At 44.1% G+C, this 13,307-nt stretch overlaps 1 protein-coding gene across 1 annotated transcript in view; it reads left to right on the top strand.

Annotated features, from left to right (window-relative positions):
* HERC2 (HECT and RLD domain containing E3 ubiquitin protein ligase 2) overlaps positions 1-13,307 on the top strand; it is a 188,325-nt gene that overhangs the window by 28,505 nt on the left and 146,513 nt on the right. The window contains exons 4-5 of the mRNA XM_037053813.1: positions 3,460-3,597; positions 11,188-11,407. Coding sequence (XP_036909708.1) covers positions 3,460-3,597; positions 11,188-11,407 — 358 coding nt within the window. The remainder of the gene's footprint in view (positions 1-3,459; positions 3,598-11,187; positions 11,408-13,307) is intronic.

Genomic DNA, 13,307 nt, shown 5'->3' with positions numbered 1-13,307 from the left:
AAGCCAGGTTACCTGTGAAGTGGAAAGTTTAGAAAATCCAGATCTTGAGAAAGTGATCGTGTGTGCTGTGTCGGGGGCGCACGGCTAGCGCTTTAGGACCCAGCTGCTCTGACCAGAGCTGCTGAGCCAGCCTGCCTTTCTTGAGTTCCCTGAGGGTTCGCCTGGACTGTGCGGATTCGGACGCTACCTATAACAGTGCTTCTAAGCTGGCAGTTTTCTTTCTGCTAACTTTACTGAGATGCAGCTAACATACAGCCTTAGGCAGGTATAACGGCTACAGCCTACGTGCACATGCTGTGGAGCGACCCCAACAGGGTTAGTTAACTACCATCCATGACCTCATTCGGTTATTCTTGTGTGGGGGTGAGAACATTTGCAACTTCCCTTGGCCCCTTTCCAGTGTACAATGCAGTGTTGTTACCTGTAGCCACTGAGCAGTGTGTTAGGTCCCCGCCTCTCGTTTTTTATCTGGAAGTCCTGCGCTGTGGCCCCGCCCCCCACTCCTGCCCCTGGCTTCACCAGTCTTCTCTCTCAGAGTCTGGCTTTTTTAGCTCTCCCATACACGTGGGTCACACAGTAACTGTATTTCTCCGACTTATTTCATTTTGTAATGTCTTACTCATCCATGTTGCTGCGAATGGCAGGATTTCCTTCTTTTTTCCAACTGAATACCCAGTATGTGCTTGTGCCGCACATGTACAATGGAATATTTTATAAATATAGCTCACATTTCATTTAGTCATGTGTTCACAGACACCCACGCTGTTTCCGTGGCTTGGCTATTGTGAATAATGCCGCAGTGGGTACTGGGGTGCGGGTATATTTCCGAGTTAGTGTTTCATTTCGTTCGCACAGCTGGTCGTTGTGTTTGGTTGTGTGAGGAGCTGCCACACTGTTTTCCACAGTGGCTGCGCCGATGCTCAGTCACACCACCAGTGCATGAGGGTTCCCTTTAGAGAGGTGACCCCCCTGCCCCCCAAAAGGCTAGCTATTGTTTACAGTCTTATAAGTTTATTTTCTGTGGATTTTTGATTTCCACGTTACAAGATTATATAAACCTCAGTTCTTCTTGTTTTTTTTTTAAAGATATTATTTATTTTATTTTTAGAGAAAGAGAGGGAAAGAAACATGAACGTGTGCTTGCCTCTCTCACACCCCCTATTGGGGATGCTGGCATCCTGACTGAGAACGAACCTGTGACCCTCTGGTTTGCAGGCCGGCGCTCAGTCCACTGAGCCACACCAGTCAGGGCATCAATTATTCTTGTTAAACCAATCAGACTAGGAGTACCACTGGATTTAATAGAATTCACAGTTAATTTAATCCTTGGTGGCAGAGGAAACCCACATGTACAGTGCAGAGTGCTTAAGAGTGGTGTTTGATACCAAGGGTCTGCTGGCAGCGTAGGGCTTTCTCCTGAATGAGTCTGAATTACTTGTAGTTACCTAGAGGTCCACCATAATCTCCTTGGGCCCCCCCAGAAATCTGGGTGGCGTTTTGCTGTCTGGCCTTGATGTTGCCAGTGAGGTGCATTTGCTTGTAGTGCTCCTTTGTGTCACATGTACCCTGACCCCTGGTCCCTAGCAGCTGCTCATCTCTGTCTGTCACTGTAGTTCTTTTTTTTTTTTTTTGAGAATATCATATAAGTGGAATTATATGATATGTGACATTTTGAAACAGACTTTATTTACTCTGTACTTATATCTTCGAGGCTGCATGTATTCATAGTTATTGTTATGGCTGAGTAGCGTTCCATTATTTGAAGGTACCACAGTGTGTTAATATGCTCAGTTACTAAAGGACATTTTGGCTGTTTCTGTTTTGGGCTAATTATAATAAAGTCTTATGAACATTCTTTACACATTTTGCATAAATAGCGCTGGCTGGTGTGGCTCAGTGGATTGAGTGCTGGCCTGCAAACCAAAGGGTCACTGGTTCGATTCCCAGTCAGGGAACATGCCTAGGTTGTGGGCTAGGTCCCCTGTAGGGGGTGTGCAAGAGGCAACCACACATTGCTGTTTCTCTCCCTCTCTTTCTCTTTCCTTGCCCTCTTTCTAAACATAAATAAAATCTTTAGAAATGTTTTAAAATAACAAACAGACAAATTTTGCATGACTATAATTGCCATTTCTCTGGGAAACCTATCTACTAGTGGGATTGCAGGGTCACATGGTGTATGTCTCACTTTATACAAAACTGCCAAACTGTTTCCAAGGCGGCTTTATGACGCTGCGCTCCTACCAGCAGCGTGTCCCGGACCTGTTGCCCTGTGTCCAGTCCAGCACTTGCCATTCCCACTGGTTTTCATTTTAGCCAATCTTATAAGTGTTTAGTGGGATGTCACCAGGGTTTTAACTTGCATTTCCTTAATGGCTAATGCTATTGAACACATTTTCATGTGGTTATTTTCTATTTTTATGGCTTCTTGGGTGGAGTTTCTGTTTAGATCTTTTTATTCATTGGTTAGTGAGGTTGTTTGTTTTCTTTTTGTACAGCCTCGATAACTCCTTATACTTCATATTCTCATTATGGGTCTCTTGCCAAACGTGTGATTTGTACCTTGGTTTTTCATTCTCTCATCAGTGTCTTCTACAGTTTTTTCTTCCATAGGTTTCGCTTTTGGTCTTATTGTGTGTTTTGGCCTGGTGCTTGGTGGCAGATTTTCTCCCATGTTTTCAGGAGTTTCTTGAATATTTGTCCCCTGTCGATTTTGTGAATTTTTAGATACTCTTTACTGTTTGTAGTATGATATAATTTCTTCCACAGGCTTAGATATATATTTCTAATTGGGTCATTTAGAAAATAATTTGTAGAGTAAGAGCCTTCTGTAGGAAAGGACAAGGTTACACTTCAAGGTTAAGGTTAATTCTTCAGTTGTCATGTAAGCGGTTTCATGACATTTGTTCTTCACTGAAGCTATCAATTGTCAGTGTCCTAAGTCAGGGTTCTCCACTTTTCCTTTGTGCCCGGGGCTCTGGAATACGCTGTGTCCACAGTGGGGCCCGTGAGCAGCGGCGTTCAGTTGGTGGTGGAGCAGGGCAGGGTACAGAGTCAAAACAGTTTCCTCTGGACCCCTACGCCTTGGGAGTCACTGGATAAAAGCAGTTAATGTCAAATTCAAGTTTGTAATCACCAAAGACTAAGATTCTGACCTGTGAAATGGAGTTGGAAATTGATAAATATTTTGGAAGACATGCTTCCAAGAAGAACTTGAGCGTTATATCAATTTCTTCATTAAAAGGGTTACTGGGTGATTCATTTCTTGTTAATCACACCCTACCTATTACGCTGGTAAGTCATGTAATTAAAAAAAAATCACCAGACATTCATCAAAGGATCCATGTTGTGACTTACTTAACTTTTCCATTTCTGGGAGGGACATTTGTCAAGAGACTGACATGTGATGTTGCATTTTGAAAAACAAGATAAAAATTTAAGAAAATACTTGTAATTTTTCAGATGATGGTGTTGATACTCAGAGTGGGACAAAGAAAGAAGACCTGAATGAGAAAGAAAAGAAGGATGAAGATGAAGCCCCTGTGCCTGCACACCGGTCCAAGTCGATCCTTGAGAGCTGGGTGTGGGGCAAGCAGCCAGGTGCGGTGACCCGAGCATCGTGGTGACCTGAGCACCTCAGTGACCCGAGTGTCTGCTGCTTTGGAAAGCTGGGTCCGGCTCTCACTCTCTAGATGTACAGAAGAGATGGCATTTTTTCTTTTTATTTGGTCATGGAGTTTAAAAAAATTTAAGTTCAAATTTGCTTACATTGTGGTAAACTACATATACACAATTCACAATTTCAGTCATTTAGACATTTATTTACTTTTTACTTTTTTTAAAGATTTTTAAACCCTAGCTGGTGTGGCTCAGTGGTTGAGTGCCAGCTTGTGAATCAGGGGTGTCACTGGTTTGATCCCCAGTCAGGGCACATGCCTGGGTTGTGGGCCAGGGCTCCAGTAGGGGGCACATGAGAGGCAACCACACACACATTGATGTTTCTGTCCCTTTCTCCCCTCTCTAAAAATAAATAAATTAAATTTTGAAGAAAAAGATTTTTAAAATGTATTTTTAGAAAGAGGGGAAGAGAGGGAGAAGGAAGGGGTGAAAGAAACATCAATCTATTGCCTGCCCCTCACCGGGGACCTGGCCCACAGCATGTGCCATGACCCAGAATCACTCTGGCGACCTTTCAGTTTGTGGGAAGACGCCTAACTCACTGAGCCACACCAGCCAGGGCACAGTTCAGTGTCTTTAGTGTGTAGTTCAGTGGCATTAAGTAAATTCACACTGTTATGCAAGCGTCACACCATCCATCTCCAGAATCTTTTCATCTCACAAAACAGAAACTCTGTCCTCATTGGACTATAACTCCACTTTGTTCTCTGCCCCGGCCCCTAGAAACCGAAATTCTACTTCCATCCTTAGGGTTTTGACGGTCTAGTTACCTATGTAAATTGCGGAATGGTATAGTATTTGTACTTTTGCGATTGGCTTCTTCTGTTATTTAGCACAGTGTCTTCGGGGTTCAGCCCCGTTGTCAGAATTCCCTTCCTTTGTAAGGCAGAGTAATATTCCACTCTGTACAGACCACATTTTACTTACCCTTCATCCATGGGTAGGCATTTGGGTTGCTGCCCCCTTGTGGCCGTTCTGAATAATGCTTTGAGCATGGCTGGGCCAAGTGCTAGTCTCTGCTTTCAGTCTGTGTGTATATACCTGGGAGTACATGCCTGGGAGTGGAATCGCTGGATCATGTGGTGATTCTGTGCTACCTTTTTGTGGGCCGGGCAGACTTTCCCACAGTGGCTGTACTGTTTTAATCCTTGCCAGCAATGTTGGAGCAACCCAGCTCACCTGCATCCTCACCGGCAATTGGTGGTGTCGACTATTTTTTTTTTGAATTTTAGCTATTCTCACAGGTGTGTGGTGATCTCTCATTATGGCTTTTACATTGCATTTTATTACGGTTTTATTTATTTTATTTTTAGAGAGAGGGGAGGGAGGGAGAAAGAGGGAAAGAAACATCAGTGTGTGGTTGCCTTTCACATGGCCCCCACTGGGGACCTGGCCCGCAACCCAGGGATGTTTCCTGCCTGGGAATTGAACTGGTGACCCTTTGGTCTGCAGCCCCCACTCAGTCCACTGTTCTACACCAGCCAGGGCTCTCATTGTGGTTCTAATTTGCAGTTTCCTGTGGCTCATGATGGTGTTCCTTTTTTCATGGGCTTATTTATCATTGAGATAAATATTACATATGTATTTTTTACTTTGTGTTTTGCAAGTTTTTTTTGAGTTGTTAATAATTTATTTTTGAGAGAGGGGAAGGGAGGGAGAAAAAGGAGGGAGAGATTGATGCATTGCCTCCATTATGAGCCCTGACTGGGAACTGAAACTACAACCCAGGAATGTATTCCTGACTGGGAATTAAACTGGTGACCTCTCACTTTGCTGGATGACGCGCAACCAACTGAGCCACACAAGTCAGGGCAAGTGTCGTGAATTCTTTACATATTTTGGATACCAGTCCTTTATCTTACACAGTCATGCGTGGCATAACAATGTTTTGGTAAGTGATGGACCACATGTGTAACAGAGATCCCATAAGAGTATAATGGAGCTGCAAACTTCCAATCGCCTGAAGATGTAGGTGCAGTCTCGTTGTGGTGCAGCCCGCTAGTCACATGTTTGTGGCGCTGCTGGTGTGACACACGTACTATGCTGCTAGTTGGGTAAGAGCATAGCATGTACAATTATATGTTCCTCACACTTGATGATGATGATTGACTATGTTACTGGTTGATGTATTTACTATACATATTTACCTGCCCTGGCTGGTGTGGCTCAGTGGATTGAGTGCCAGCCTGCAAACCAGAGGGTTGCTGATTTGATTCCCAGTCAGGGCACATGCCTGAGTTGGGGGCCAGGTCCCCAGTAGGGGGCATGTGAGAGGCAACCACACATTGCTGTTTCTTTCCCTCTCTCCCTCCCTTCCACTCTCTCTAAAAATAAATAAATAAAATCTTTAAAAGAGTGGAAAAATTAAGTTTATAAAGTAAAAGTATAGTAAGCTAAGGTTAATTTATTATTAAAGAAAGAAAAATATTTTAAAAAGAATTTAGTGTAGCTTAAGTGCACATTGCCTATAAAGGCATTTAAGGTTGATGCTTCCTTTTATAGCTGGGTGATATAGGTGATGTATTAACATCCCCTATTATTAATATACTCTTGCCCATTTCTGTCTTTTATTTTTTTAACTTTTTAAAAATATTTTAGCCCTGGCTGGTGTAGCTCAGTGGATTGAGCGCGGGCCTGCGAACCAGACGATCGCAGTTCGATTCCCAGTCAGGGCACATGCCTGGGTTGCAGGCCAGTTCCTGGCAGGGGACACACCAGAGGCAACCATACATTGATATTTCTCTCTCCTTCCCTTCCCCTCTAAAAGATAAATAAATAAAATCTTTAATATATATATATATTTTAAATTTATTTATTTAGTTTTAGACAGAGGGGAGGAGAGGGAGGGAGGGAGGTAGAGAGACATCACTGTTTCGTTGCCTGTCATGTACCCCCTACTGGGGACCTGACCTGCAACCCAGGCATGTGCCCTAACTGGAAATTGAACCTGTGATCCTTTGGTTCTCAGGCCGGCACTCAATCCACTGAGCCACACCAGCTAGGGTAGTCTATAGTATTTTTAAAAGTTGTTGCCATTTCTTTTTTTTAAGGCTGTTAATATTTGCTTTATCCATTTAGTCACTCCTGTGTGTTCATAAATGTTACATTCTCTTGTTAGGGTGAGCTCTTTGTCATTGTGTAATGCCCTTCCCTGCCTTTTATTGCAGTCTTTGTTTTAAGACCTATTTCATTTAAATATAGCTACCCGCTTTCTTTTGGTATCTGTTGGCGTGGGCTATCTTTTTCCATCATTTCACTCTCCATCTGTGTGTTCCCTTAGTTACAGGTGAGTCTCTCTTAGGTGGCATATAGATGGCTCTTATTTTTATTCAGCTATATGTCTTTTGATTGGAGAATTCAGTTTGTTTACATTTAAAGTAGTTATTTACAGGCATGCCCTTATTGCCATTTCTGTTGGGTTCCAGCTATTTGGTAGTTCTCTGTTCTCTCTTGCTCTCTCTTCCTTTGAGGTTTGATGACTTTCTCTAGTAGTATGTTTAGAGTCTTCTCTCATTACCTTTGTATCTACTGCATGTTTTTGCTTTGTGGTTGCCATGAGTCTTATGTGTATGAAAGTCCATTTGAAGTTGATAACTACATAAGTTTGACTGCATTTTAAAGCTGTATATTTTTACTCTCCCCATGCATTTTATGTTTTCAATGTCATAACTCATATTTTTATATTTTGTGTTTCTGTTCATTATTGTAGTTATTTTTTACTTCCTTTGCTTTTTAAGTTTTGTATTAGCTTTGTATGTCATTAACCCACTGCCTTTAGTATATGTTTACCTTTTATTTTTATTTTTACTTTTATATCGAGTCCAGCACAAGCAGTGTCCCTTTTTTATTACGAAATCTTCTATTACAAAATCATAAGTGCTGGGGACCACTCTGTGCGGTTTTGGAGATTGTAGCCCCGAGAGAGCAGGCTCTGAGAGGGGCTAATAAGTCTCCCTGGAAAACCAGGTAATGCAGGTGGCCATAACCCACCTCTAACACCAGGGTTCCCATGGGAATCAGGCCTGAAACATATATTGTGTCCTTTGAAGCCTGCTCTGCTTTGCTTTGTATGGCTCTGTTGATATAAACTGGATGTTTAAGTTCAAGGCATAAGGGGTAAACTCCTTACCTCATGATACTCGTCTTAAAGACCCTCTGGCATCAGCATGACTCACAGACCCTAACCTGTGACAGATCTCTGTGTTCCTTCCATTGTCATCCATAGATAATGCCTGTTTTTATATGACTGTAGCCTTTTGACATGGATTGATGAGCTGTGCATGTGTGCACCTACACACACCATTCCCAATAAAACCCATTTGGGAGAAGGGCTACGGGCATTCCCCACTGGAGGAGTCACCATCCCTTTCCCACTGGAACAGCAAGATTGTGTTCAGGACGATTTATTTCTCATCTGCGGCGGACAGGAGAATATTGCTGGATGGAGTTCCTCCCACACATAAGCATGTAATTCTGTAACTTAACAATATCACGCTCAAGCACACCATGGGACATTTTAGGTGAAATGTTCAAATTAAAAGTATGCATTATTATACCCGTATTATTACCCTACCAACCACACTCAAGCAGCCGTTACTTCTGATGGACCCCGTATGTTTTCTGTTACTAATTAGTTTCCTTTCTTTTCAGCTTAACAAAGTCCCTTTAACATTTCTTGTAAGTCCTTTTAAGTTGTGATGAACTCCTTTAGTTTTTGTTTGTCTAGAAAACCATCTCTCCACCCTGGCTGGTGTGGCTCATTGGATTGAATGCTGGCCTGTGAACCAAAGGGGTGCCAGTTTGATTCCTGGTCAGGTCACATGCCTGGGTTTCTGGCCAGGTCCCCAGTGAGGGGCACGTGAGAGGCAACCACACATTGATATTTTTCTTGTTTCCTTTCTTCCTTCCCCTCTCTCTAAAAATAAATAAATAAAATCTTAAAAAGGAAAACCATCTCTCTTTCAATTTTGCATGGTAACTTTGTTGGGTAGTGTATTTTTGGTTGGGTTTTTCCTTCAGCACTTTGAATGTATTGTCCTATTACCCTCTGGCCTGCATAGTTTCTGCTGAAAAATCTGCTGATAGTTTTATGGAAATTCTGTTGTATGTAAGAAGTTGTTTTTCTCTTGCTGATTTTAAGATTCTATTCTTGTTGTTCATTTTGTTTTTTAAATAGGTTTCTTTTTTTTAAAAAAGATTTTATTTATTTTTAGAGAGAGGGGAAGGGAGGGAGAAAGAGAGGGAGAGAAACATCAATGTGTGGTTGCCTCTCACTTGCCCCGTACTGGGGAACTTGCCCACAACCCATGCATATGCCCAGACTGGGAATTGAACTGGTGACCCTCTGCTTCGCAGTCTGGCTCTCAATCCACTGACCCACACCAGGCAGGACTTGTTAACTTTTGACATTTTGATTATAATGAGTTTTGGTGTGAGTCTCTTTGGGCTCCTCTTATTTTGAAATCAGTCTCTGGGCTTCATGGATCTTGGTGTATATTTTCTTCCCTTTTTACTTCAAATAAATTTTCTGCTCTTTCTCTCTCTCTCTCCCTCCCCCCCCACCCCGTCCCCGTCGCCATCTGGGACCCCTGTAATATGATGTTGGTATGCTTGGTGTCCAATAAGTTCCTTAATCTGTCTTCACATTTGTTTTTTCATTTTGGTGCTCTGATTGCATGAATTCTGTTGCTCCATCTTCAAGTTCACTGGTCCATTTTTCTACATCCTTGAATCTGCTGTTGAACCCCTGTGGCCTGTTTTTTCACTTGTTTTCCACCCCCCTTTCCCAGTGTACTTTCTCTTTGTTATTCAGATTGGGCAGCTTGGTTCTTCTAGTTCACTGATCCTTCTTATTTTAAAAAAGATTTTTTTAAAAAATTTATTTTTAGAGAGAGGGGAGGGAAGCGAAGGAGAAAGAGAGGGAGGGAAGCATCAATGTGTGGTTGCCTCTGGAGGGCCCCCTCCTGGGCACCTGGCCTGCAACCCTGGCATGTGTCCTGACTAGGAACTGAACCAGCGTCCCTTTGGTTCACAGGCTCATGCACAACCCACTGAGCTACTGAGTGGCACCAAGCAAGGAGTATTTTTTTTTAATGCTACTGTTCAGCCCATTCAGTTTTATTTTCAGTTATTACATTTTTCAGTTCTAAAACTTCCCGAAGCATGGGTGCTGTCTGTGAGCCTCAGGGCTGTGTCTGGGCTTTTCAGCCAGGCAGGGAAGAGACATGATTACTTAAAAGGAGAAAACGTTGTGCCTCTTCAGGAAGGCAGAGCTTTTCCTCCACCTGGCTTCTGGCAGAAATTCTACCCGGGAAGCACACTGGCCGTCTCAGTCAAGGTCACATGTGTCCGTGGGGGCTTGAACACCTCTCCGTACTGGCCCGAGGATGACGCACGGAGGGTACCTGTGAGCAGCAGGGCTGGTGCTTCTTGTGTAAACCTTCGTCCTTCCTCATCAGGAGCCCAGAGTAGAATTTATTGTGCCGTTATGTAGTTTTCTGGAACTGTTAGCCGTCTTAGCTGGAGCTTTCCAGACCTAGCACCAGCCCGGGTCCTGGACCAGCCCCTCCGTTACCTCGCCTGTGGGTGGGGCGGGAGGCTCCGCCCCTGGCGCGCCGGGGTCGGGGTGAGGTGTGTCCCTTTCGTGCCTTTGGGAGCTCCTGCTCTCCCGTGGGGGAAGCTCGATCGGGTGCTGGGTGTCGAGACAAGGGAAGGCCTCGTGAGTGTGGCTGTGGCCCCTCAAGGTCTGAGGCTGCCCCGCTGCTGATACGCTGGTTGGGCGCCCGCAAACCGGAGTGACGGCGCAGGCGCAGGACAGCCCTGCTCGCTCCGCCAGGTGGTGGCAGGCGGCCAGTTTACTGCTGGACGTGAGGCCGCCTAAGGCTCCCTGGGAAGATCAGGGTCCTTGAATCATTTCCGTTTATGTAGTTGCCTTCCGGGTTCTTAAAAATCCCCTCATTGAGGACATTTCAGACATGTGCAGTCGAGAGAACTCGCGCACCACATATTTCTCAGTAGTTACTTTATCTTCTTCTGAACTATCCCAATGTATCACCATCCACGCGTCTTTATGCTGAGCAATTTTATTGAGACCGTGTTTTAGTTCGAATTTGGTTTCATAACGTGAGAATAATGGATAGAGTTTTTCTCTGTGTCTAGGGAATGTGCTGCTGATAACTATGAACTTCATAATTGTGTGGTAAAAACTTTCATACAGTGTTTACTGAGAGCCAGTATACCACGGTGGCCAAGAGTGGTCTCTCCCATGTGTCCTCATCTGGGTGACCTCGGCAAGTTCTCTGTGCCTTAGTTTCCTCCCCCATAAAATTGCACACGCAGTTCTGCCCCTTGATGGTGGCTGCAAAGATGACCTGGTGTGTGTCAAGTGCTTAAAACCCATTTTGCCACATGTGGGGCACTCGGGTGTCACCTATTATTATTACCCATCTTACTAACAATACAACAGACGAGGCCCCCAGTAATGAGAGGCTGGACATTGTCTTATTTTTCCAGACGTGAATGAACTGAAGGAATGCCTTTCTGTACTGGTCAAGGAGCAGCAGGCCCTGGCCATCCGGTCAGCTACCACCACCCTCTCAGCCCTGAGGCTCAAGCAGCGGCTGGTCATCCTGGAGCGGTATTTCATTGCCTTGAATAGGACCGTTTTCCAGGAGAACGTTAAAGTGAAGTGGAAAAGCAGCAGCGTTTCTATGCCTCCTGCAGACAAGAAAAGGTAACTAGAAAATGAAGAAGGAATTCTGGTACCAGCTACGTGGAAAGTCCTGGCTGTTTTGTGCAGGAAAGTCAGTTGAGGCTTTTTATAGAGCTTCCTTTCCATCTTTATGAAGTTTTTTAATTTTTATTTTAAAGATTTTAATTTACTTTTAGAAAGAGGGGAAGGGAGGTAGAAAGAGAGGGAGAGAAACATCAATGTGTGGTTGCCTCTCGCAGCCCCGCTACTGGGGACCTGGCCTGCAACCTAGGCATGTGCCCTGACTGGGAATTGAACTGGTAACCCTTTGGTTTGCAGGTTGGCGCTCAATCCACTGAGCCACACCAGCCAGGGCTCATCTTTATGAAGTTTTATGCTTCCATTCCCTGTTTGAATGTTTCATGTCACTTGCACAGTGGCTTTGCCCATTCGCTCCTATAATGACAGGCTGTTTGTAGAACTGGTGCCATTGTTCACACACCCTTTTCTGTCATTGACTGTTTCTGCCGCACAGATGCCTGAGGGCATGTGTGGATTTGAGAATGGAATCTGAATGCAATATTCATTTTCTTTTATTATGCTACTGGATAGGGGACAGTCAGATTGTAATATTTTCTGCTTAACTCATTTAGATGCTTCATTTTCTTCTTCATCTGACAATTTTTTGCGGGAGCTGCCTTCAGGAGTATGATTTTTACTATATTGGTGCACACATCAGCAGCTTTTCTTTCAGGCACTAACAGCCATTAGAACTTATGGATTGTGTAAAAGTGTATTTTTCCAATATAAAGCTGTTCCCGGAAAGCTAGACAAAAAAGATTTCAGGATAGAATTCATACTTTATATAGTTAGTCAAGTTGTTTTTATTTGATTGTAATATCGGCTTTTATTCCCTTAAGAGCATGTGGGAAGACCAGGAGGCAGAAAAAAGCTGGGGAAGAAAACCTTATTATTTTGCCTCCCAGAGAGAAAAGATGTGCTAAGTGTAGCGTATTGCCTTGTTTTTCAGTTGAAATCCCATTCTATGTCATATATTTGAGTAGTACTTTTAGGATAAATTAAACTACGTGACAGGGAGGATTCCTGGCTGCGTGATAGCACCAGGCTCTGTCTTTGTCCCCTCCTACTTGACTGCACAGGGGCGGCCGTCTGAGGTGGCCTCGACCCCAGAGGGCGGGCGCACATGCGTGGCAGAGTCTGAAGGTCTTGAAGTGCTCTGCGTGTGAGTGAGACCGAGTTCCCCAGGGAGCAGAGGTGGCTGAGTGCCTGACTGCTCTCCGTTGCCGCATGAGGGTTGATGGGCTAATTGAAATCTATTTCTCATTGAACAGGGGAAATTCTGAAAATGATAAAGAATTTATTTGAGATCATTGTGGATTCATAGGCACTTGTTAGAAATAGTACCGAGAATCCTTCTGCTCTTCACCCCGTTAGTGGAAGCCACCTGCAAAGCTGTAGAAAAAAAATGCAAGAAGCCGTTTGTATAACTATTTAAAATATGCAAATGAAGCCAGTCTTGTTAAATAAGTTCACATATATGAGTAGTAAAAAGTCTACAGAGATACATGGGAATGATAAGTACTGAGTTTGGGAGTGGGTCACCGACCTGGGCCTCTCATCCCAGCAGTCACCCAGCCAATGCGGGATGGGCCCAAAGCAGGGAAAGGGAAGGGGAGAGGGAAAGAAAAATTAATGTGTAGTTACCTCTTGTGTGCCCCCACTCTTGGGGACCTGGCCCACAATCCAGGCATGTGCCCTGACTGGGAATTGAACCACTAATTCTTCGGTTTGGAGGCACACACTCAATCCACTGTGCTACACCAGTCAGGATTGCTGTAGAAGGGTTAATGCCCCATTTCTGCGTGAATCTGTTTATCATTCTCCCCTCCCCCCATCGAATAACCTCAGCTCCCTGAGCCTT

The sequence above is a fragment of the Sturnira hondurensis genome, unplaced genomic scaffold (genome assembly GCF_014824575.4).
Source record: "Sturnira hondurensis isolate 20B ecotype Veracruz unplaced genomic scaffold, ASM1482457v3 Scaffold0007865, whole genome shotgun sequence".
Classification (NCBI taxonomy): domain Eukaryota; kingdom Metazoa; phylum Chordata; class Mammalia; order Chiroptera; family Phyllostomidae; genus Sturnira; species Sturnira hondurensis.
This window is presented reverse-complemented; position numbering and strand designations above follow the sequence as displayed.